The following is a 25,178-nucleotide window of genomic DNA, read 5'->3' as shown; positions in this document are numbered from 1 at the left end:
ATCAACATGATACTATGTATAAATTATACAACACATTATACATAATATATAAAATACTATATTATTATTATGTTACTTATTGCCATTGCGCAATTTATTACCGTTTCATTTAATAACTCTCTAGCTAACCTGGAGAAAGAGGCCATAAACGAGCTCACAAGCGTAGAGGCGGGTACGAATTACCATGGCAACAGCGCGCGCCTAGACATCTTCCGCTCGCGCGTCGCTGGGGAAGAAAAAAAAGCCTAAGCTGCGTGTTGCGTCATCACCGCGCGCTCCTTTGGTCTCTCCGTGCTGTTTTGGAAGGTCCCGGCCCGGCTACCGTCGCCCCCACGCCAGGAATTATTTTTTCTTTCAACCTTTGTTACATCGCATCGAGCCTGCAAGACTGTAAGTACTAAAGAAAGAAAGAGGGCGATTGGGTGATTATTAAAAGAGATGCTGCAGCACACTCTCCACCTCTGAACCCTCCCTGTGTTTTCTTGATCCTATCAGCTTCCTCTCAGCTGGGATCGCGCCGCGTCAACTTCCGGGCGGGTGCCCGCCAGCACGGCCTCCGCCGCTCCCCTTCTTTGGCCCCTTTGTGTCCCCGCAGTATCGAGGCGCGGGCCCTGGCACGTCCTTTCTCGAGGCAGGGAGCACCGTAGTGCAGGGAGCCTCTCACTGTGGGCGGGGGCGCGGCCCGCAGGGGGGTTAGAGTGGGGAACGTGCCTGCGCGTGCTGGGGTAAGAGGAGGTTGCACGAGGGTCAGCGTGTGGTTTGAGGAAGGCGGGGCGGGGAGGGGGGTGAAGAAGGGGAGTAGAGACAGAAATGGAAAATTTTAAAAAGATATCCCTATTCACCTTCTGATCATTGTGGCCTAACAATGAGGCGCAGCCATAATAGTCATCCTGTGCCACTGGCATGTTTGTGTGCTCTTAATTGCCTTGGGAATGAACTGCTAAGGCTTTGTATATTTTATATTGTTTTCATGGCCTCTTTTTCTCTTTTTATTTTTTTCCTGCAGATAGTTCATTTAAAGCTCTTAATTCCACAGGGTGGTGGTGGTTTCTGCCAATATGAATCTTTTCAACTTGGACCGTTTTCGCTTTGAGAAAAGGAGTAAGATTGAGGAAGTGCCCGAAGCAACCCCCCAACCCTCCCAGCCTGGCCCTTCTTCACCAATTTCTCTTAGTGCTGAAGAGGAGAATGCTGAAGGGGAGGTTAGCAGGGCAGGCACACCTGATTCAGATATAACTGAAAAAACAGGTGAGTTACAATGTTGCAAACTGATGTAGCATCAAGAGGTATTTAGAAGATGAAAAGCAGAAGAGATTCTAATATTTATTCTTGATGTTGTATGTACTAATACATTGTTCTCCACCTTGCGCTTTTAAATACGGCTTTGGGGCTGCCATAGGCACCATTGTACCATCAACTGAGCATCCATAGCTTCTTCAGTTTTATATGAGTTCTTGGAATGTGGCCCAGTGATGGAAGTTGATATCTGAATTTAGGTCATCCTTAGGTCAGAATAGTTGCTGCTGGAAGAGAAACTAGGTGATTCAGTCCTATGATGTAGACTGAGTCTGCTATTTGGCCAGGCGTTTATATTAATTCCGGTATTTTCCAAAAAATAATTGCTCACTTAGTATGAACCAGACTTTACTCAAGGTGCGTGAAGACCACCTCTGAACAAATGAAGAGCAGATCTCATTCAGATTTTGCTACCACTGGACTTCTGGAGATTCCCCAGGGTGCAAATGAATAATTGGTATTGTTCAAGGTGAATGAACCATTTTTAACTTCTTAAGCTGGTTGTCACAGACAATAACACGATTTGAGAGGAAGCCAAAAATTAGCATTTCCATTTTAATCTATGTTCTTTGAACAATTAACAATTAGAATATATTTGAACTCATCTTACGTTTTAGGCATAATACTGAGTACTACGCAGTCTCATTTAATTTGCACAGCAGTCCTGCAAGATTTTATCCACATTTTGTTGAAATGAGACCCAGAGAAGTTAAATTGTTAGGAAGTTGATAGCACTGGAACTCAAATCCAAGCAATCTAATTACTGAGCATAAACTTTTAATTGTTTGCATTATGCAGTTTCTTTTGAAGGGTGAAAGGAATATTAGAAGTTTTATTTTAATGTTTATTTTAGTAATTCCTTTTTTAATGCAAAACTCAGTATTTCCCTAGCATCTTTTATGTTGATGTGGCCCTGACAAGATTGGTAATACATATGTTGTAATGTTGGTATCTTATTTTGTTTGCTAGTCTTCTGTTTAACAGTGATGGCAGACTCTCTACAAGTTATCATTTGAATCACACCTCAGAATATTGGGTATAATTGGAACATGGTGGAATGATTTGGTAGGTTGAATTATGTGGTGATGAGGAGTCACATTTTGAAAAGCTTCATTTGTATGAAAGGTTCTGAACTTGTCCAAATTCTGTGGGGGAACCACGGAAGCCCAGGAGTGATGTCCTTGTGTCCATTCTTTCAATAGATATCTACTCTGCATAACATGCTCTAGTTAATATGTAAACACCCAGGTACTTTAATATTTTAACAACACATGTATTAGTCTGTTTCCTATGTAGTTAGAGAGGGCTGGGAAGGCCAATGTGTAGGCATGGGATTTTGAATCCTTAGAAGTCTCGGCTGCTTCATTTTAGTTAAATTAGACATTGGACAAATTACTTACAATTTGAGATTAACAATTTTTTCATCTATAGAATAAAAATCACTTTGTAAACTGGAGTTCGGTGGAATGTTTTATCAATATTAATATGAAATTAATTGTCTCTTCCAATCAGAAGATGGTATTTTTTTTTTTCTGTTTAAGGAGATTTTATTCGCCTTTATTGGGATTTTTTTTTCCCTTATGTGTACACTTTTCCTACAAACTGAGATTGCCTTTACAAATCACATGGGTAGTCTTCATGACATTGGGAAATATAAAAATTAAGTTTGTTCTGAGAATGGTAAGAAAAGACTGTAGGTGGTACTGTGAATTTGGAAGAATCTTAAAAACAAAGGTTAGGTTTCAGTTTTACATTGTAGTTATTAGGGATCCATTAAAGCCCTCTCAGAAGCGTAAAATGATGAAAGAAAGTTGTTTTGTCAAGAAAAATCAGTCTAGCAGTCATGAGTACTGTACATTTTTTGAAGGGAGAGAATTCATTTAGGAAGCTCTTAATCTAAACTTGATTATGATAGAAAGGGAGAAGGAACAGATACGAAATATTTCAAAGAAAGAAAGGGCAAAGTTTTACAACCAAATCTGGAGGAGGAATGAGATAAAACAATAATTTTAGTTTAGGTTATTGAAAAAAATGGTAGTTTTGTACATCAGAATAGGTATAAGGGACGCATCCTCAGCCATTGGGCATGCCTTTAAAAATTCAAATAATAATTAAATGTCCTGCCCCCAATGTAGCATGTCGGACAAGACCTGAGGCAACTTAGCATGGGGTGGGGAATGCTGACCGAGTGTTGGAGTTTGGGCCCCAGTAGAGGACAAGGTACCGAAGTTCGTTTAGAATCCTAACTAAATAATGGAGATTAGGGACTCATTGGTTGGGATGTGGATTTTGACCTTACTTCCTTTATCACCGTATGATAACTTTTTATTCTACTATTGTGTGATAAATGCTATATTTGCTTATTTACAATGGAGCATTAGGGTCTAAATCAGGTCTAAATCATCTAATTTTTTAAAAATTTTTAATTCTACTTATTTTTTAATTTACATCTGAATTAGTTAGCATATAGTGAGTGCAACAATGATTTCAGGAGTAGTAAGTAGTGCCCCTTACCCATTTAGCCCATCCCCCTCCTGTAACCTTCTGTTTGTTCTCCATATTTATGAGTCTCTTATGTTTTGTCCCCCTCCCTGTCTTTATATTATTTTTTATTTCCCTTCCGTTATGTTCATCTGTTTTGTCTCTTTAAGTCTTCATATGAGTGAGGTCATATGATATTTGTCTTTCTCTGACTAATTTCACTTAGCATAATACCCTCCATTTCCATCCACGTAGTTGGAAATGGCAAGATTTCATTCTTTTTGATTGCTGAGTAATACTCCATTATGTATGTATGTATGCATGTATACACACACACACACACGCCACATCTTCTTTATCCATTCATCCATCGATGGACGTTTGGGCTCTTTCCATTCTTTGGCTATTGTCGATAGTGCTGCTGTAAACATTGGGGTGAATGTGCCTCTTCAAAACAGCATACCTGTATCCCTTGGATAAATACCTAGTAGTGCAATTGGTGGGTCGTAGGGTAGTTCAACTTTTAGTTTTTTGAGGACCCTCTATACTGTTTTCCAGAGTGGCTGCACCAGCTTGCATTCCCATAAATCATCTAATTTCATAAATAGGATGGGAATTGTAAAAATTACCTGTAATGACTCTTTCAGCTAACTCTTAATTTTACCAATCTTAAGATCTTATTTCCTACCACTGAGTTACTGTGTCACAGCCACACCTTTTTTATTTTTTTATTTTATTTATTTTTTTAATGTTTATTCTCGAGACAATGCGAGAGACAGAGTGCAAGCAGCGGAGGGCCAGACAGAGGGAGAACAGAATCTGAAGCAGGCTCCAGGCTCTGAGCTGTCAGCCCAGAGCCCGATGTAGGGCTCGAACTCACGAACCGTGAGATCATGAGATCATGAGATCATGACCCGAGCCCAAGTCAGACGCTTAACCGACTGAGCCACTCAGGCGCCCCCAGCCATACCTTTTTAAAAATATGGCAGGCACAGCACAATCTTTCCTTCTTCCCATTTGCTCTTTCTTCTGCCTCCAAGACCCTTCCTGCTGATATTTGCATATGACTTTGGGCTTAGTGATATATTTACTGCCTTTAGAAGGCCTTCCCCATCACAGTCTTTGAAGTAGCAACTCCAGCCCCTCCCCCCCAGCTGTATTTACTGTATTTTTCTATATAGTATTTATTACTGCCTAACATGGACTATATATTTGTGTCTCCCTTATTAGAAGATATCCATGCGAGCAGAGAGTTTGTCTATTTACTTGTTCACCATTGTTCAGAGTAATGACTGCTGTATAGTAGGCTCTTAATAAATATGTGTTGAAGGAAGTAGTATTGAATAAGTGGGGTGATACTAGTAATTGTACAAATATTTGAAAATATCCTTCCTCCTGTTTATAATCTTGAAACGGTCCCATAGCTGTCAGGCATTCTTCAGCCATGGTCACTTGAAACTGCTTTTGATATAGGACAGGCTCCCTTGATCCAATCCAGCTTTTGGATATGAGATGACATACACTTAACTTGTGGGCACCTCTCCCTCCCAGGTTTATTTTGCTTTTATTGTATCCAGAGTTATTAATGATTATTGCTTACACATTATTTCTCTCTTTTTCTTTGACCTTTTTGAGACCACAGTGGGTTTCAAGGGAATAAAATGATGGCAGATGAGAGAGGAAAGAGCTTATATTTTATGCATAAAGAATAAAAATATGAGCAAAGCTTGATCCCCAAGGAGCACAAGGAGAAAAGGACATGTATACATACATAGTTAAAATGGTATAACGTAATAACTCACAGGGGAAGATGTTAAATAGTGTAGGATTGCAATCCAGTTCAAAAATGCTCATCTATTCTTCCTGGGCAGGATCAGGAAGAGTCACAGAGAGATTACTTTGGACCCTAAACAATGAATCAGGGCTTATTTGGTGAACAAGAGGTGAAAATATATATTGCTTTGAGGTGTGGTATGTCTATGGGAATAGGAGGGTTGTGTTATCTGTGGAAGAGGAGGTTTAGGGCTGTATGGATGAAGCTGAAAAGATAGAAATGTAAACTGCTAGGTTGTGAGGGGCCTTTTTATGCTGTGCCAGGAAGGATGGACTTTTTTTGGTATACACTATAGAGCATTTTGGTATGAGAAGACCATTGATAAAGCTGTTGAATTAATTGAAGTCTAAATATGGGAAAATGATAGTAGGACAGAGGAGGCATTTTAGGGAAATTTTATGTTTCAGTATTTGATGGTATTTGGTGATCAAGTAAATGTGGAGAGTTTAGGGACACCTGGGTGGCTCAGTCAGTTAAGCGTCAGATTCTTGATAATGGTTAAGGTCATGATCTTATGGTCCATGAGTTTGAGCCCCACGTTGGGCTCTGCACTGACAGTGCAGAGCCTGCTTGGGATTCTCTCTCTGTCTTAAATAAATAAACATTAAAAATTGTTTAAATAAATGTGGAGAGTTTAAAGATAACTCAGATCAGATATTTCTTGCTTAAACAGCTGGGTGATTGGCACAGTCTGCTGAATTAGTGTATTTAGGAGAAAGATACTAAGACATGTTAAGTTTCAGTTCTCCTATTTTATTTTTTTTAATGTTTATTTATTTTTGAGAGAGAGACAGGTGTGAGTGGGGGAGGAGTACAGAGAGAGGGAGACAGAGAATCCAAAGCAGGCTTCAGGCTCCAAGCTGTCAGCAGAGAGCCCGATGCGGGGCCCGAACCCACGAACCGCGAGATCATGACCTGAGCTGAAGTTGGACGCCTGACCGACTGAGCCACCCAGGCGCCCCTCAGCTCTCCTATTTTAGAAGCGAGACCTAGTAGAGAGTTGAACATTAGAGTTTGTAGCTCAGGGATGGTTGGAACCTGAGAAATCAACTTTGGGGGTCATCATTATAGTATTTAAAAAATGTCCCCAAGCACACTGTATAGTAAAAAACATTTAATGATGGACAGATGAAGGGAAACCAGTGGAGGTATAAAGGATAACTAGAGTAGTCATAGAAAATGATAGTACCTTGAAAGCTAAAGAAAGGTGAGTTTCCAGTTTTGTGTATAGTGAACAGTATCAAATACTGTAAAGTCAAATTGGATGGGAACTGATAGAGACCACTTTCCTTGGAAATTAAACGTTGCGGTTAACCTTTTACAGACCTTTAACCCTTTCAGTAGAAAGGTAAGGAAGTGAAGATTAGTCTTTCAAGAAGGGAGAGAAACAACTTGACAGGACGGCAGTGTCAAAAGATGTTTCAGGATTGTTGGACTGAGATACTTGTTGGCCAAGGGGAAGAAGCTAGTGGAGAGGGAAAGGATGAAGGGACGGGAGGTATCTGAAGGCAGGAATCTAGGGATAGGAACAGGAGCACAGCTAGACTGTTTAATGTCACACAGAAATAGAGACACATTTTATCTGGGGAGAAAAAGTGATAAAGTAAAAATAAATGGGTTAATCAATTATTTTGAGGTTGGAATGGAGGAACGTTTTAGTATAAGCTTGATTAATTACTTAGTGAAATAGATTTAGCGTCCTAAAATAATTGCCATTTCACTGTGGTTGTCATGTTGAAAGTAACTTTTTAATAGAAAAATTTAAAATTATTCCCGTTAATTAGAAAGATTTCCAGAGAGCACTGCTGTGTCATACAGGTTGTATGACCTTGGGTAAGACATCAGCATTAAAAAAATTGTTTTTAAGTTTGTTTTTTTTTTAATGTTTATTTATTTATTTTGAGAGAGAAAGAGAGAGCAAGTGAGCAGGGGAGGGCCAGAGAGAGAGAGAGAGAGAGAGGGAATCCCAAGCAGGCTGTGCGCTGTCAGCACAGAGCCAGACACAGGGCTCCATCTCACAAATGGTGAGATCATGACCTGAGTCAAAGCCAAGAGTCAGATGCTTAACTGGCTGAGCCACCCAGGCGCTGCAAGACATCAGCATTTTTTAACTTCACTTCCTTTGCTTAGAAGTTCTCTGAAGTCTCTGCAAATGGTAAAACAGGTATGATCCTTTGAATAATGGAGCTGAGTGTATCATTTTAGCATCATGATTTTGTAACCAGGTGATACTAAGGTTTTTAGGTGTGTGTCACCAAAATGTGAATCATCTCTATATCTTTGGATAGTCGCTCTGGTTTCTTAATGTGTGCAAGTGTTGAAAAGCAGTACTTTGTAGAAGGCTTAGTGCTGAATTGTTCTGATAGAAGAAAGTACAATGAGTACTCATACTTAAGTAAAAATCTTAAGTACATTTTAAGTGTATGCTTTCATCTGTCTTTCCTTTCTCTACCATTTTATTCTATGCTTAGCTATTGTTTCCTTCAAAATAAAGTATATTTTAAAAAGATGCAATATTGTGTAACAAGAAGCTTCTATAATCCCTTAGTTTTGGTATTTATTCTTTCACATTTTTTTCTGCCTGTATATATTCCAGGTTTTTGTTTTTACTATATGTATAGTGTATATTGTATGCTATACCTTAATTTTTTTTAATGACTACAGAATGTCTTATATAGATGTATTATAGTTCATGTAGTTTCCTATTAATGGACATTGGTTGGTTGGGTTTTTTCTTTATTTTTGTGTGTGTGTGTGTGTGTGTGTGTGTGTGCGTGATCAAAAGAATGTTATAGTGACCATCCTTTTACACAGATATTTTAGCTTGTGTATAATCTGTAGAAAAATTTTTGGAAATGGAATTGTCAGATTAGAGTGAATATTAGTAATATTTTAGTAATCACCAAGGTACCCTACAAAGCTTTACCAGTTTGCACCAGACTACAGTTTGGTTTTTAGAGGTCTATTTTTTCATACTAAGCCAAAATATTGCACACCTTTTTAATGTTTAATAGGCAATGAAATTGCTTTATTTTTATTCTTAATGTTAAGGTTAAGTATGTTTTCATTAATATATTAGCCATGTGGACTTTTTCTGTGTTCCTTTTTCTCTTTTTCTGATAAACAATTTAAAATCTTTTGTTCTTTTGATTCCTTGTTTGTTGTTTGCCATAGAGAAATTTTACATTTTCATGTGGTCAATTTGTTCATTTCTTTGATGGCATCTAGAGCATAAGTCCTGATCAGACAGGCATTCCTTTATTGTAATAATATATTATGTATATATACACATGTATAATATATACAGCACAGCTGTGTTTTTATTTTTAATTGTACTAAAATAAACATAAAATTTACCATTTTTGCTATTAAGAATACATATTGCGGGAGTGTTAGGTATGTTCACATTATTGTCCAATTAAACTTCAGAATTCTTCATCTTGCAGAAATGAAACTTTTTCCCATTAAACTCTTCCCTCCCATTAAACACTTCCCTCCTATCCCCAGCTTGTGGCAGCCACCCTTGTACTTTCTGTCTCTGAATTTGACTTCTCTAGATACCTCATAAAAGTGGAATTATACAGGATTTGTCTTTTTGTGAGTGGCTGATTTCCTTTTGCATAATGTCTTTAAGGTTCACCTATGTTGTAGCATGTATCAGAATTTCCTTTTCAAGGCTGAAAAATACCCTATTGTGTGTATATACTACATTTTGTTTATCCATTCATTTGTGGATGGACACTTGGGTTGCTTTTACCTTTAGATTATTGTGACTAATGCTTCTGTGAAATGGGTGTGTAACTATCTCTTAGGGACTCTGCTTTCAGTTCTTTAGGGTATATACCCAGAAATGGAATTGATAGATCATATAAGAAGCCATCACATGTTTTCCAATAATGCTTGCACCATTTTACTTTTCTGTCAGCAGTTCACAAGGGTTCTAGTCTCTCCACATCCTTGCTAGTACTTGTTTCTTTCTTGTGTTGTTTTGTTTTGATAGCCAAACTAATGAATTTGAATCAGGTTCTGCGTTGATAGACAAACTGCTGAGTTGGGTTTTGTGTTGATTTTTATTTTGATCTTAAATCTCATCTGGAATTTATTTTGTTATCAGGACCAAAGAATGGGTGATACTGTTTTCTCCTTTGCTCATTATTTGTCATTTACTAGTTTGTTGTCCCAGAACAGCTTATTGATAAACCTTTCTTCTTATATATGAAACATCATTATAGTCTAAATTCCCATGTATATTTGTATCTTAACAGGCCATTAATCAATTTCTCTAATTCTATATTTGTTTACAACATTATCTTAATTCTGTGGTTTTAAGGTATGTATACGGTAGGTCATAGATTTTGAAGTGTTTTTTTGTTCTGTTTTGTTTTTTCTTCTTCTTTGACCTGAAAGTCCAAAGAAGTGGTTTCTGTGGCTTTTTTTCTTTTTTTAAATTTCTAAGTAGGTGAAATTTTGCTTCAGTATTTTTATTAACATTTATTTCTAATTTTATTATTTTATGACCAGAGCATATGGTCTACAGTATTTCTACTTTAGCTAATTTACTGAAATTTTCTTTGGGGCCTAGTTTGCCATTACTTTCTATAAAAGTTGTAAGATTTCTTGACAAGATGACATAATCTAAGTGATAGATAATTATGTGCCAAATAATAGATGAATTTTATTTATATATTTTTTTTCAAACTGTGGAACACAAACATTGCATCATAAAGTCAGTTTCTTGGATCCTGACTAATTACATACAACTGTTTTTTAATGGAGTGGAATAAATAGAAAATTATCAAAGTATCATTTAATAGAAAGCCTCTGAAACTTTTATTTCAGTTATATGTATTTAAAAATGGGGCACTTGGGTGGCTCAGTTGGTTAAGCATCTGACTTCAACTCAGGTCATGATCTCACGGTTTTTTGGGTTAGAGCCCCATGTCAGGCTCTGTGCTGACAGCTCAGAGCCTGGAGCCTGCTTCGGATTCTGTGTATCACTGTCTCTCTGCCCCTCCCGAACTTGTGCTCTGTCTCTCTCTCCTCTCTCTCTCTCTCTCTCTTTCTCTCTCTCTCTCTCTCTCAAAAATAAACATTAAAAAAAAAGAAAAACTTTTCAAATGTCTCTCTTACAGTGGGTCCCAGTCAAAAGTGTTTGAAAAGCACTAATCTATGTCTTAATTATTTTTGTGCTATTAAGAGCTTAGACAGTTAAAGCCTCATATTTGTTTCTGTTAACTTTTTGCCTTATATATCTTGCAGTGTTTATCTCTTGTTATTAATATGAAGTTACGATGTATGTCAGTTATATTTCTATTGTAGATGTAAATTCTGTTATTAAAAAGTATCTCAAGTTTAACACATGCTTTGTCCAATAGTAATAGCATGGCTTTCTTTTTCTTTACATCTTTTATATTTATCTTTTATTTGGCTTAAACCTGAGATGCTTCTTTCTCATGTCATCTTAGAGTGATGTGTTAGAATCTATTCTTCAATCTTGTATTCAGTATATTCTTTGTCTTTTTATAGTTTTCATCAGAGAGATAGTTTATCTTTTAGAAGATAGTAAAGGTATTTCTCTTTCTACTATGACATTCCAATTAAGACTGCCAGATTTTACTATTATTTTGGTTACCTTTTAAAAAGGTAAATCAGTGATGTGTTTTACTTGGTATTCAGAGTTAGTTGCCATGTTAGAGAATTGAACCATGTAGAGCAACACAATTAGAGTATCATAAATGGCACAGTTTTATAAGTCTTCAGGACAGATACAAAGGTTTATGTGTTTTCATTCTACTTTATATATGGATTATCAAATTAATTTGGACTACTTTAGTGTCAACTCATAATCTCCTAGTAGTGATTTTTTGTTTTTGAGTGGTCCTTGATCTTGGACCATTTGGAAAGGTCATACTAGTGTCAGGCTTATATGCTTCTTTTTTTTTTAATGTTTATTTTTGAGAGAGATGGAGCATGAGCGGGGGAGGGGCAGAGAGGGCAGAGAGAGAGAGAGGGCAGAATCTGAAGCAGGTTCCAGGCTCTGAGCTGACAGCTCACAGCCCAACGTGGGGCTTGAACCCACAAACTGCGAAATCATGACCCGAGCCAAAGTTGAATGCCCAACCAACTGAGCCACCGAGGCACCCAAAATGCTTCTTTTTTTTTAATCGTAGACTTAGATATGAGAATGGGTACAAACTGGAAAAATTTGGAATATAAGATTGCCTTCTTTTCTGCCTACCACCAATCGGGAATTTAGTTTGGAAAAACTTCCTGGAACCGTGGAGTCTTCTTGCATATTCTCATGATGGAGGTTCCCATTAACTTTTGGTAATGAGAAAATATCATCTTTTTTTTTTTTTTTTTTTTAATGTTAATTTTGAGAGAGAGAGAGCAGGGGAGGGGCAGAGAGAGAATCCCAAGCGGGCTCTGCCCTGTCAGCATGGAGCCCGATGTAGGGCTCATCTGGGGCCTGATCTCATGAAGTGTGAGATCATGACCCAAGCCGAAATCAAAAGCTGAACACTTAACCAACTGAGCCACCCAGGCACCCAAAATCATCTTCTATCTCTAAAACATGATAGGCTTTTTTATTGTTTTTATACGAAAGGGTAGGCTGTTTTCCTGCATGTTCCTGTAGCATTTTGTTTATTCTGTCATGGCATGAATTATATCTTATAACAGTTACTTGTGTACGTGACTACTTAGTTCCTATTATTCATTTCTTTGGTGCAAGTTGGACGATAACTTGCCCTTTTTTGTCTTAACTAGTCCCTACCTCCTGGACAGTGCCTTTTACACAGAAGACAGTCAGCACATGTCAGATTTTAATCGTAGCTGATACCTTTATAATTATTTCTACGCTTTACCATTCTTTAATTTCCCGTCTCTTTTGTGCTGCTGTTTAAAAGTGCTTGTTTGCCTTGGCTCAGCATCATTGCATCAGGTTTTGGCCATTCCCTCTTAGCTATTTTTGCTGTTGCTTACTTCCAGAAATAGTTCAAACAAATCTAAGCATTATTATTCTAATTCTAAATTATTGACTATATTGGAAAGTTGATATTTTTATATAAACAAGCTCTTATTCTGTCCCACCTGTTTTCAGACTGTGGTATGTGAACCTTTAGGATCCCTAAGGGCAAGCTACTTTCATGACCATAAGATATTACTTGCCTTTTTACTCTGTTGATATTTGCCCTGATGGTACTAAAGCAATGGTAGGTGAAACTGCTGGTGCCTTAGCATAAGTCAAGGCCGAGACTCCAAACTGTTCTAATAGTTACCGTATTCTTAAAATTCTTTAAATGGTAGTTTCACTTAATGTTTTGGATAGGGGCACCTGGGTGGCTCAGTTGGTTAAGCATCCTACTTTGGCTCACGGTTCAGGAGTTCGAGCCCGGCATCTGGGTCTGTGCTGACAGCATGAAGCCTGGAGCCCCCTTGGAGTTCTGGGTCTCCCTCTCTCTCTACCCCTCCCCCCTCCAAAGAAATGTTTTTGATAAAGCGGTAAAAACTGTTAATTTTGGTAAATCTCAGCTTAGCAATAGGTGTCTTTTGTTTTTAATGTTTATTTTTGAGAAAGAGTGTGCAAGCGTGAGTGCGGGAGGGGCAGAAAAAGAGGGGGGAGAGGTTCTGAAGCAGGCTAACCATGAGATCAAGACCTGAGCAACTGAGCCTCTCAGGTGCCCCAACAGTGAGTGTCTTTTTAATACTTTGTAAAACAAAATGTGAACCAGCCTTAGCTGCATCTTGAAGTATACAGTAATCCCTTTCTCAAGGGAAAACATTTGAACAGTTGCTTTCAGTTGTGAATTTAACTTACCATTTTTTCACCGAATACCATATTTACTTAAAAGAATGACAAAATGTAGCTAAGCAGACTTAGGTATTTCAGACATTTTCTCAGAGATGAACAGTGACACCAAGGAAAACAACTGGCAGCATTTATTGCTGGTGTTAAAATTCCAGTTTTCAAAGGAAAGTTCGGATTTTGGAAAGCTAGCATATCCACAACTGTGAGTTTGACAGTCTCCAGATACTTGAAGATCAATGGTGATATTAATGAATTTAATTTTTTGATAAAATATGAAATGTGTCAACATTTGGAACATCTACAGTAATCAGCAAGTGAACCAGTATTTTTCAAATCACCAATGCATTGGTGTTACAATGCACAGTGTTACAATGCACAGCACAGTGTTACAAAATAACACATTAAAGTGCAAGATAGACCAGTGGGTTTTAATGTAATAAGATGCAGAAGTTTATTCATATAGTTTCAGATTCCACATTGCAACTGGCCTTTAAAAAACTTCCACTTGTCAAATTTGGGTTTAGTATCAAGGAATATCCACAGTATTGTAAAAAGGCTATGAAAATACCCTTCCTAACTATATAACTGTGAGGCATGATTTTCTTCATAAACCTAAAAAAAACAGTAACTACGATAGATGAATTGCAGAAGCAGATAGAATCTGTCTTATGTTAAACCAAAGATTTTTACAAATGTAAAACAGTGGCATTCTTAGTAAATTTGGGGGAGAGGAGTGGCGTGAGGGGATATAGTTTTCATAATAATATTTGTTATTATGTAAACAGTTTAATAAGTAAAGTTTCTCAGTTTCCGCTTTCCAGTATGGTAGAATCTTAGATGTAACTAGCATAAGCAAGAGTTCTTTCGGGTCCTCAGTTTTTAAGAGTGCAAAAGGGGTTCTGCAGTTTGAGAAATGCTGTTGTATTGTAACCTTCCCTTATCCTCTATATTATCAAACTACCTCTTCTTTTTTTGTTTTTGTTTTTGTTTTTTAGTTGTTTTTTTTTTAATGTTTATTTATTTTGAGAGAGAGAGAGAAAGAGACAGAACGTGAGCAGGGAAGGGGCAGAGAGAGAAAGAGACACAGAATCCAAAGGAGGCTCCAGGCTTTGAGCCATCAGCACAAAGCCTGACACAGGCTCAAACCCATGCGCAAGATTATGACCTGAAGTCGGACGCCCAACTGACTGAGCCACCCAGACGCCCCTCAGACTACCTCTTCTGTTAGTCACTTACTATTTGGGCTGTGGGCATGCCACTTGGTTCAAAGCAGTGTACATGTTTAATGTATATTTTTATATATAGGTATATGTATATGTATAACATATCCTACACAATGTATGTTGTATACATAGAGTATAATGTGCATATTTTTATGATATATGTTACATAACCACTGAGAGCTCTAAGTGATTGCATATGTGATAGAGAGTAAGCCAAACTTCTTTATTTTTTTTTCTTGTTAAGCATCAGTAAGCATATTAAGCATTAGTTTTGTTTGTTTTTTTAATGTTTATTTATTTTGAGAGAGAGAATGCGTACCGTGCTCGAGCAGGGGAGGGACAGAGAGAGGGGGAGACAGGAGAAAAAGAATCCCAAGTTGCTTCCATGCCAAATGGGGAGCCCGACACAGGACTTGATCCCACAACTGTGAGATTGTGACCTGAGGCGCAGTCAAGAGTGGGATGCTTAACCAACAGAGCCACCCAGGCACCCCCAAGCATTAGTTTTAAAAATTGATATATCGGGGCGCCTGGGTGGCGCAGTCGGTTAAGCGTCCGACTTCAGCCAGGTCACGATCTCGCGGTCCGTGAGTTCGAGCCCCGCGTCGGGCTCTGGGCTGATGGCTCAGAGCCTGGAGCCTGTTTCCGATTCTGTGTCTCCCTCTCTCTCTGCCCCTCCCTCGTTCATGCTCTGTCTCTGTCTGTCCCAAAAATAAAAATAAAAACGTTGAAAAAAAAAATTAAAAAAAAAATTGATATATCTTCATTGTATATTTTGTATTATAATATATGTAAAATAAGGGGAGAAAACCAAAGATGAATATGTAATCAAGTTCAAGAAACTCTAGTTCTCCTAATACTCATGAATAGATTTGTTTAGCCCTGCCCCCTCAGGCATTTAGGCATTTAAGTAGCTAATTTTGAAAAGATTATTATTCATATTGAATAAAGAGACTGAAAAACAGACATTCCAAATCATTTTGCCTTAGCCTTTTGAAAGACAGCACTGTTTGGGCGCCTGGGTGGCTCAGTCGGTTAAGCGGCCACTTCGGCTCAGGTCATGATCTCGCGGTCCGTGGGTTCGAGCCCCGCCTCGGGCTCTGTGCTGACAGCTCAGAGCCTGGAGCCTGTTTCAGATTCTGTGTCTCCCTCTCTCTGACCCTCCCCCGTTCATGCTCTGTCTCTCTCTGTCTCAAAAATAAAATTAAAAAAAGTTAAAAAAAAATTAAAAAAAAAAGAAAGCACTGTTTAATATATTTAGCTTTAGGTCAAATTTTTGATACAGTAGACATCTAGTTTTTAATTTTATGTATGATTTGTAATATATCAGGAACACTTTGTAAAAGCAGAGTCCATAGTATGCTTATACTTATTCTATAGGAGTTGGGCTATAATCACTATTAACAAAATTATCAGAATTTGTAAGTGTCATCATGTTTATGGCAGTTAACATAGCTGTAATTTGTTCCAGTGCAGAGTTCTTCATCCAGGTTCTTCACTCAACATTTGTAAAATTGTTGTTTTGGGGGCGCCTGGGTGGCGCAGTCGGTTAAGCGTCCGACTTCAGCCAGGTCACGATCTCGCGGTCCGTGAGTTCGAGCCCCGCGTCAGGCTCTGGGCTGATGGCTCAGAGCCTGGAGCCTGTTTCCGATTCTGTGTCTCCCTCTCTCTCTGCCCCTCCCCCGTTCATGCTCTGTCTCTCTCTGTCCCAAAAATAAATAAACGTTGAAAAAAAAAAATCCTTTTAAAATTGTTGTTTTGGAAACAACGTAACTCGTTTATCAGTAGTGTTGATAGGACTTCATTGTGCTACGTAAAAGAAATTTGTTTTAGTGCCCTACAGGTGAATAGTAGTCATGTAGGCCTTGGTTAATGTTACTTACAAATATGGCTTATGAGCTTCATTACAGTGATTACTACCATTTTGTGACAGGTATTGGGGATGGCCTGAGTATTAAGAGTACAAGGATTTGGACCTTTAGGCATGGATTTCAGATTTGCTCCTTATCTTTTATGACTTTGGACAAATTGTTTTCTCTATACTTACTTTATCTGTAAAATGGTGATATAGTATGTGCCCTCAAGATTACTGTGATGATTAAAAATGTTTATGCATCACTTGAGGACTTGATACTGACCTAGAAAGTAGTTAATGGCAGTGATTGTTTTTTAAATTGATACCTTTGAGCTAAAAATTCATCTGGCCATTGCTTTGTAAAATCTATTCACTAGACCAAGACACTAACTACTTTAATATGAATTTCTTAAATCTGATCTTTTCCTTCTCAAATATGTAAGGGAGAATCGTGGTTTTTCTGAGAGAAGAGAGAATAATTTTGGAACTCAAGTATTGAAGGGGAAAGACCTCGGTAAAATATTTTACTCACCTATTTGGAAGGATGCCAGCTTTTTTTTAGCTTGTGACAAGTGCCATAACAAATTACCATATTAGGTGGCTTAACCAACACACATTCATCTTGTTACACATCTGGGGGCTGTAAGCCCAGGATCAAGGTCGTTGGCGGGTTTGGTTTCTTTTGAGGACTTTTGCCATGGCTTGCAAATGGCCACCTTCGCACTGTGTTCCCACATGGCCTTCCCTTCATGTATACATCTTTTGTGTCTGTCTCTTCTTGTAAGATATCAGTCATACTGAATTAGGATGCCCACCCAGACAGCCTCATTTTAATTTAATCTCTCTGAAGACCTTATCTCCAAATATGTTACATTCTGAGGTATTGGGGTTTGCAACTTAAGAATTTTGGGGCGCCTGGGTGGCTCAGTCGGTTGAGCGGCCGACTTCGGCTCAGGTCAGGATCTCATGGTCCGTGAGTTCTAGCCCCGCGTCGGGCTCTGTGCTGATGGCTCAGAGCCTGGAGCCTGTTTCAGATTCTGTGTCCCCCTCTCTCTCTGCCCCTCCCCCGTTCATGCTCTGTCTCTCTCTGTCTCAAAAATAAATAAACGTTAAAAAAAAAAATTTTTTAAAAGAATTTTGGAGGGGCCATAATTCAACCAACATTTGTGTAAGAGGTAATGTTTATTGAATACAAGCTATATGCCAATGACAAAACTAAATGCTGAATATATATTTTCTGATTTTATATTCACATTAACCCTGTGATTATTAGCATCTCTACAGGTGAGGACACTGAGGTTTGGAGTGATTGATTACATTGAAATCCAAGTCTTTTAGGCTGTAGCGTCTGTGGTCATTTAGGCGAACACTGGATAGTAGGAAATAAAAGCACAGAGAGAAAAAGATGAGACTATAAAGTATAAAGCACAAACCTCTCTTTTGCAGTTTTTACTAGGGCCTTGAAAGTAAATTAACCTGTGAAATGGGAAATCATTTAACATCAGCCCTGGTTGACTATTAATTTTTTCTTTAAAAACTCGTAGGGGGGGGCGCCTGGGTGGCGCAGTCGGTTAAGCGTCCGACTTCAGCCAGGTCACGATCTCGCGGTCCGTGAGTTCGAGCCCCGCGTCAGGCTCTGGGCTGATGGCTCAGAGCCTGGAGCCTGTTTCTGATTCTGTGTCTCCCTCTCTCTCTGCCCCTCCCCCGTTCATGCTCTGTCTCTCTCTGTCCCAAAAATAAATAAACGTTAAAAAAAAAAAATTAAAAAAAAAAAAACTCGTAGGGGGACCCATGGGTGGCCCAGTTGGTTGAACGTCTGACTCTTGATTTCAGCTCAGGTCATGACCTCAGGGTTCAGTTCCTGAGAATGAGCCCTGCATCTGGCTCTGCACTGACAGCGCGGAGCTTACTTGGGGATTCCCTTTCTCCCTTTCTCTCTCGCTTCTCTGCCCCTCCCTGCTCATGCTCTTTTTCTCTCCCTTTCAAAATAAAATAAGTGAAACATTAAAAAAATAATAAAAATAAAAACTGGTAGGAATTTTTGGCTTTGGAATGGAAACTGTGAACAGAGTTAGAGATTTTTAGCACATGATTATAATTACCAAAAACACATTTATTTTCAAGTTGCTCAAAATGCTTTTCTCCTTTTTTTCTTTACAGAAGATTCTAGTGTTCCAGAAGCTACAGAAAATGAAAGAAAAGCTGGTATATCCTATTTCAAGAATCAAAGGGGAATACAGTATATTGATCTGTCTTCTGATAGTGAAGATGCCGTGTCTCCAAATTGTTCCAGTACAGTCCAAGAGAGAAAGTTCAACAAAGACACAGTGATTATAGTGTAAGCAGCTCAATAGATTGGTTATATTTGTCTATGTAAGAGGATTTTCAAGAAAAAATTGTTTAATTTGAAAATTACCTTGGTGACTTCTCTCTTTTCTTCGTTTTTTTTTTTTGCCTTTTCCCTATTGCATCTTTGTTATTTTTCCCTGACTTAGAGCTATAGAGAGGTACCGTGTATGTGTATGGGCATGCACACACAGCGTATGCTTCTGGATAACAGTCATTTTCAGTAAAAAGGTTAGTGAGAGGAAATAACTTTTTTTAGCCCTCCATAGATAGGGAAATTATTTTAACATGTACCTTTGATCATCTATAACTGCTTTATGATCTCTTCTTGAGTCTCAGAGTCAAATCATTTTAACATTTTTGGGCACATTCTGTGGAGTAGCACAGAGCTTATATTATAGTCAGGTAGAAAGACAATAAACAAACAAACAATATAGTATGCCAAATAATATTATGGCCAAAAGGGAAGGAAAATAATGGAGCTCAGGGTCAGGGGTAGGAGTGTGGTTTCTAAAGAACACAGTTGGAAAAAAGCTTTATTGAGAAGATAATGCTTGAGTAAAGACCTGAAGGGGGTAAGAAAGTGTGAACTATCTGGATATGGGGGTGGAAGGAAGGGCGGAGTATTCTGGTCATTGAAAGTAACTTGTTCAGTGACCCTGAAGTGGTATTATGCCCGATGTTTCTAAGGAAACAAATGATAGAGAGTGAAAGACATAATGTCACAAGGTAAGCAGCAGGGTAGAAGAGGGATTTAATGGTATTAAGCCCATAGGCTATTTAGCTTTTATTCTGAATGAGGTAGGAAGCTAATGGAGTGTAGTGATAAGAGGAGTAAAATTATCTCACTCACTTGTTTAAAAAGGTCTTTGAGGCTGTAGGGGAGCAGTGTAGAAGTATGGATACTGTTATAACCCAGGCAAGAAATGATGGACACTTAGCCTGGGCTACTACTTGTGGGGATGATTAGAAGGGGTTAGATTCTACATATACTTTGAAGGTAGAGCAGAGAGGTTTTATTGTTGATATTGGGTGGGAAAAGGGAGTCAAACATGACCCTGAGATTGGCCTAAGCAACTGGAAGGACTGTTACTAATAGCTGAGATATGGAAGACAGTTTTGAGTGTGATAGGGGGAGCTCCTTTTGAAGGCAAGAAGACTCTTAGACATCTAGGCAGGAGACGTTAAGTAGGCAATTGGATTTGTGACATTTGAGTTCTGGGGGGAGATCTGGGTAGCATCTAAATTTAAGAATTGTGAGAATATAGATCTGATATTTAAAGTCATATGATAAAATGAAATCACCAGGGGACACTAATATAGCTGGAAAAAAGAAGATCTCTTGGTTGAAAGACTCAGGTCAGGGGAACTTGGGATTTTAGGAACAGAGAAATGGGAAGAAATCTGGAGAGGTTCTAAGAAGGAATAGTTGTTGAGGTAAGAGAAAGGTCAAAAGATTGTGTGATCAGAAGCTAAGTGAAGAAAATGTTGCAAGGAGCGAGAGATCGGTACTGCCTATGGCTGATGAGAAGATGAGAATTTCCTCTTAAAATGAATTTATTGTAAGCTATGATGAATTTCTCCTGAAATTCACTCTGAAATAAAAAATAGTGAAGAAAAATAGTGAAGATCCTGCGTGGTTAAATGTATTAGATTCACATGTACCTGCTAAGAACAAGGTTATTGTCTTAAATTACAAAAGTAGAATTTCAAATGCAGAAATACCAGTTAACATTGGCACAGTATAGTTATCTAATGTACAGTGTATATTTAAATTTTACCTGTTAATCCCAGGTAAATGTCCTTTATAGTAGCGGTATTCCAAAGTCCTGGTTTGTAAATAAAGAATGTGCCCTGGAATGTAAATCACTGTACAGTTCCTTTGCCAGGAGGTTGTATAAGGAAAAATCAGCTGGATTAAGCAATATCCTTAGTAATGTTATTTGTTTTACCTTCTCGTATAAATTCCTTATCCTGTCATTGGTGGATAACAAAGTGTGAGTTTAAGAACTAGCAGTCAATCCTTGGACCATATTTTAAATAGTACTTTATAGTAATTTTTCCCTCAGTGTCATGTTGAATTTTTTTACCTAGTATCATACCTCTTTAGTCTCATTGAATCTGAAACAGTTTCTCAGCCTTTTTGTTTGTTTGTTTCTCATGTTACTGGCCTTTGAAAGTAAGAGGCCATTTTTTTTTAAGGATGTTTCTCAATTTCTACTTAACCTGATTTTCTTCATGATTAAATTTAGGTTAAGTGGCAGGAACGCTACATAAATGATTTTGTGGCCTCAGTGTGTCATGTTTCAAGGCACGGTGATAGTGATTTGTCTCTTTATTGGGGAAGTATACTTGGATCACTCAGAACCCTGCCAGGTTTCACCTCTAAAGTTACCATTTTCCCCTTTACAGTAATCAATCTATGGGTAGATCCTTTGAGACTAGCTAACGATCTTATTCCTTAGCAGAACTTCACTCAGTAGTTACAGTATTTATTGATGATTCTAACCTGAATCAGTTATTATACTGATGGTTGTATATTGCTGGTTATTTTAACTAGCATTTCAGATTTTTTACTTTCATTATTTGGTATTCTAATAGAATGTGTGTTTTTCAATCAGGTTTTTAATCAGACTTTTTTTTTTAAGTTTATTTATTTATTTTGAGAGGAGAGAAAGGGAGAGAATCCCAAACGGTGCAGAGCCTGATGTGGGGCTTGAAGTCATGAACCATGAGGTCATGACCTGAGCCGAAATCAAGAGTTGGATGCTTAACCGACTGAGCCACCCAGGCGCCCTTAATGATTCCTTTAATTCTACTCTACCATTATAAGCCTCTTCCTTGCCTCCTTCTGTATTTCCTTTTGTGAGTATGAGAACTCTGCCTTCTTACAATAGCAGTTTATTTCTTAATTGGTTCAATTATCCAGTATACATAAGATAGTTAGTTTCAGAATTGCTGTAATCCTACTACCACTTGACCATTGTAAGCCTATTAAGTAGAGTTCAGAATTTGTTTACAAGTTTTATTTTGTCTTTAGATTGAAGGCATATGATCAGAGTACTTGGATGACTTATTTAATGTTTTCTATGTGTCAAGGCTAAAGAAAAGCCTTCTTTAGAGATTAAGGATAAGTGGAGAGGTAAAGGAAAATCACAAGTACTAATGTTCCAGAACCCATGGGTATGGGGCTAGATTTTCAAAGAGATGTGTCAACAGTGGATGAGACTACAGAGGAATAGATGACCAATGAAAGATTTTTATTACATTTGACATTTTAGAGGATATTATTGCCCTCATAAGAACAATTTCATTGAAATGGTGGGGCAGGTGCATCTGGGTGGCTCAGTCTGTCAGGCGTCCGACTTCGGCTCAGGTCATGATCTCACAGTTTGTGGGTTCAAGCCCTGCATTGGGCTCTGTGCTGACAGCTCAGAGCCCGGAGCCTGCTTCAGATTCCGTGTCTCCCTCTCTCTCTGCTCCTTCCCCACTCATGCTTGCTTGCTTTCTCTCGCTCTCTCTCACTCTCAAAAATAAATAAGGCCTAAAAAAAATTTTTTTTTTAATAAAAAAAGAAATGGTGGGGCAGAAGGTAGTAAAACATTGAGATGAGAACTATATAGGAAATGAGTAAGTAGAAAATCAGTTTTATAAAATTTGTGGAGGAAAGGAGAATTTGCTTATTTCTTACTTTTTTTTTTTTTTTTTTAATTTATTTTTGAGAGAGAGCGGGAGTGTGCGCACATACGAGTCAGGGAGGAGCAGAGAGAGAAAGAGAAAGAGACACAGAATTGGAAGCAAGCTCCAGGCTCTGGGCTGTCAGCACAGAGCCCAATGCAGGGCTCGATCCCACGAACCGTGAGATCATGACCTGAGCCAAAGTCAGATGCTTAACTGATAGCCATCCGGGCACCCTGAGAATTTGCTTATTTCAGTGCTGTGTCCACAGTTCTAGAACTCTTGGTACATTGAATTCATTAGTTCAGTCTTGAGCCCATTGTAGGCTTGGGAGGAAGAGCTTAGGGAGAGAGAAGAGATTGAGGAAAGAAGACAGTAGATAGTTGAAACAAGGTACTGTAGGAAGTAGAAAGGGCTAGAATCCCTTAGCACTGAGAGGGGACTTTATCTTCAGCAGAAGGGAAGAACTTGATCTGAGACCAGATAAAAGGACACAAACTCTTGTTTTTGTAGATTTTTTTCCTTTAGTTTTAAATCTTTTAGGCATATAAGAAAATAAAATAATGGATAGTGAACACCCATATACTTACCACCTAGACTTAGCATTTGTTAACATTTTTCCTTGTTCGTTTCATTGTTTCATCTATTATTACTGACCTAGAGTTTTTTAAATTATGGACATCCCAACATTTCTACCCTTACTAATACTTGGTGATACATCTTCCTCCTCCTGAAAATCCAGTACTGCTATCAGTGAAAAATTCTCCAGTATCTTCTAATTCCCAGTTTATATTCATGTATTTTATACCTGCTTTTTCAAACCAGGATCCAAACAAGGAGAATCCACTGCATTCGAATGTTAAAACTCCTGACTTTTCTTTTGATCTTGAACAGTCCTCTTCCCTCTTTTTAAATGATTTTAACTTAGTGAAGAATAGGCTTTTCTTAGAGAAAACAGATTTTTCTGATTGTTTCCTCATGATGGTATTGAATTTATCCCTCTCTTGCTTTTATTTCCTATGAACTGGATGTTAAATCCAAGGCATGTTAAGATTCGTAGGCAACATAAATACTACGTCAAAAGGCACGTGAGTTTGTCTCACCAAATAGTGGTGAATCCAATCATTAGGTGAAGGTAATGGCTGGCAGAATAAGAACCTTTGAAAGTGGTTATCCAGGGCAGAAATTGTGAGAAGATTACAACCTGAATTTTCTCACTGAACTAGGTGGCAGAATCGGGAAATGTGACTGTAGTAAGGCAGAATGAGAATTCAAAGTTTAGTACATTCAGAATGAGAGGTGTGGGTGTCATGGAAAGGGAGAGCCATGTAATCACCTTCAAATATTGAAGGACAGGCATTAGTTACAAAGGAAGTGATTTATTTTACCTAGTTACTTTTCTCAGAGCATTTTCTCAGAGCAGGATCAAGATGTCAGCCTAGAAGCTTGTTAAAGTGTATATTCCTGGTCCTTGGGGATCTGCCTTTAAATGTTTTGGGGGACTCTCAGGCAAAACTAGTGTCCTGACCAGGACAACTGAACTAATAGGAGTAGGTAACAGTGAAGTTACTAAAACACAGATTCTGGATATGTTTCCAAGTACAGAATTAGTTGCATAGCAAAGTCATGTATTCTCTGACACTAGGAATGTTCTTAACTAAATTCCCACCTTCCTTTCTCTGATCTTTATAACCTTTATCCACTTGATATACTTCTACCTTCAGATCTCCAGAATGGCCATCATGGTAGAAAACCAGCATTTCAAAATGAGATTTTTGTTAGTTTGGGAGATGGATGAGTAAAATTTGGCCCCAAATGTCTTTTATATAGGATAAACATATAAATTAAGATGGAATGAGATTAAAGTTAGTTATAAAATAAAACCTCACATGGAATAAATGCTGCTTGTCTGAAGACATGTTTTGTTCTTGGCAGAGATTCTGGTACTGAATGGGACCATTATGATTTTAATACTTAGATTCTGATCACCTAGGTAGGCCATGAAAGTTCTTTTATCTTTGTGTTAGTGTAGGCTTTATAATTCCTCAAGAACAACTTGACAATGCTGGTCTGATAATAGAGTATAGGTGAAAAAAGAATAGGAAAGAGAAAGTGGACATGTAATACATGTTTGTGTATCTTAAAATAAATACCAGGTATCTTACTGTTCTTTTCCATCCCAGCCCAGATAATATGAAGATCTTTACAAAGTATGCTGACTCTGGGAATGTAGATTTATACATACGGTATAACCATACTGAAATGGAAAAATTTCTTTTAATCTTTGACAGGGATAGATTGCATTCTGATTGAAAAGAACTGTATTACATATATATGTATATGATTGTAATAAAATAACAATAATCCATTAAAATATTGTTTTTTTTCCTCTGAAAATATTTTTAGTTCTGAGCCATCTGAAGATGAAGAGTCCCAGAGCCTTCCTACCATGGCAGGTAGACATAATGATGATATTTCAGAAATGGAAGACTTTTCGGAATTGGAAGACCTTAAAGATGCTAAACTTCAGACCTTGAAGGAACTTTTCCCACAAAGAAGTGACAGTGACTTACTTAAGGTTATACCATTTTATAGTAATTTGTTATTATAGCTATAATTATGTTGTATTTCTCTTGTATCTAGTACTGTATTTAG

The 25,178-nt window shown here is 38.0% G+C and overlaps 1 protein-coding gene across 4 annotated transcripts in view; it reads left to right on the top strand.

Annotated features, from left to right (window-relative positions):
- Positions 1 to 291: 291 nt before the first annotated feature.
- Positions 292 to 25,178, top strand: part of SMARCAD1 (SWI/SNF-related, matrix-associated actin-dependent regulator of chromatin, subfamily a, containing DEAD/H box 1) — a 79,256-nt gene continuing 54,369 nt past the window's right edge. For 2 of the 4 annotated variants that reach the window (XM_030313421.1, XM_030313424.2), the window contains exons 1-4: positions 292 to 390; positions 1,007 to 1,248; positions 18,660 to 18,837; positions 24,930 to 25,101. In XM_030313421.1, the coding sequence (XP_030169281.1) occupies positions 1,059 to 1,248; positions 18,660 to 18,837; positions 24,930 to 25,101 (540 nt within the window). In that variant the 5' untranslated portion in view covers positions 292 to 390; positions 1,007 to 1,058. Of the gene's footprint in view, positions 391 to 593; positions 726 to 1,006; positions 1,249 to 18,659; positions 18,838 to 24,929; positions 25,102 to 25,178 lie in introns of those variants that run through there. The other 2 variants (XM_030313423.2, XM_030313422.2) reach the window with 2 other exon arrangements.

Source organism: Lynx canadensis, chromosome B1 (assembly GCF_007474595.2).
Source record: "Lynx canadensis isolate LIC74 chromosome B1, mLynCan4.pri.v2, whole genome shotgun sequence".
NCBI lineage: Eukaryota > Metazoa > Chordata > Mammalia > Carnivora > Felidae > Lynx > Lynx canadensis.
The sequence above is the reverse complement of the archived record's forward strand: the minus strand, read 5'-3'. Positions and strand labels throughout refer to the sequence as shown.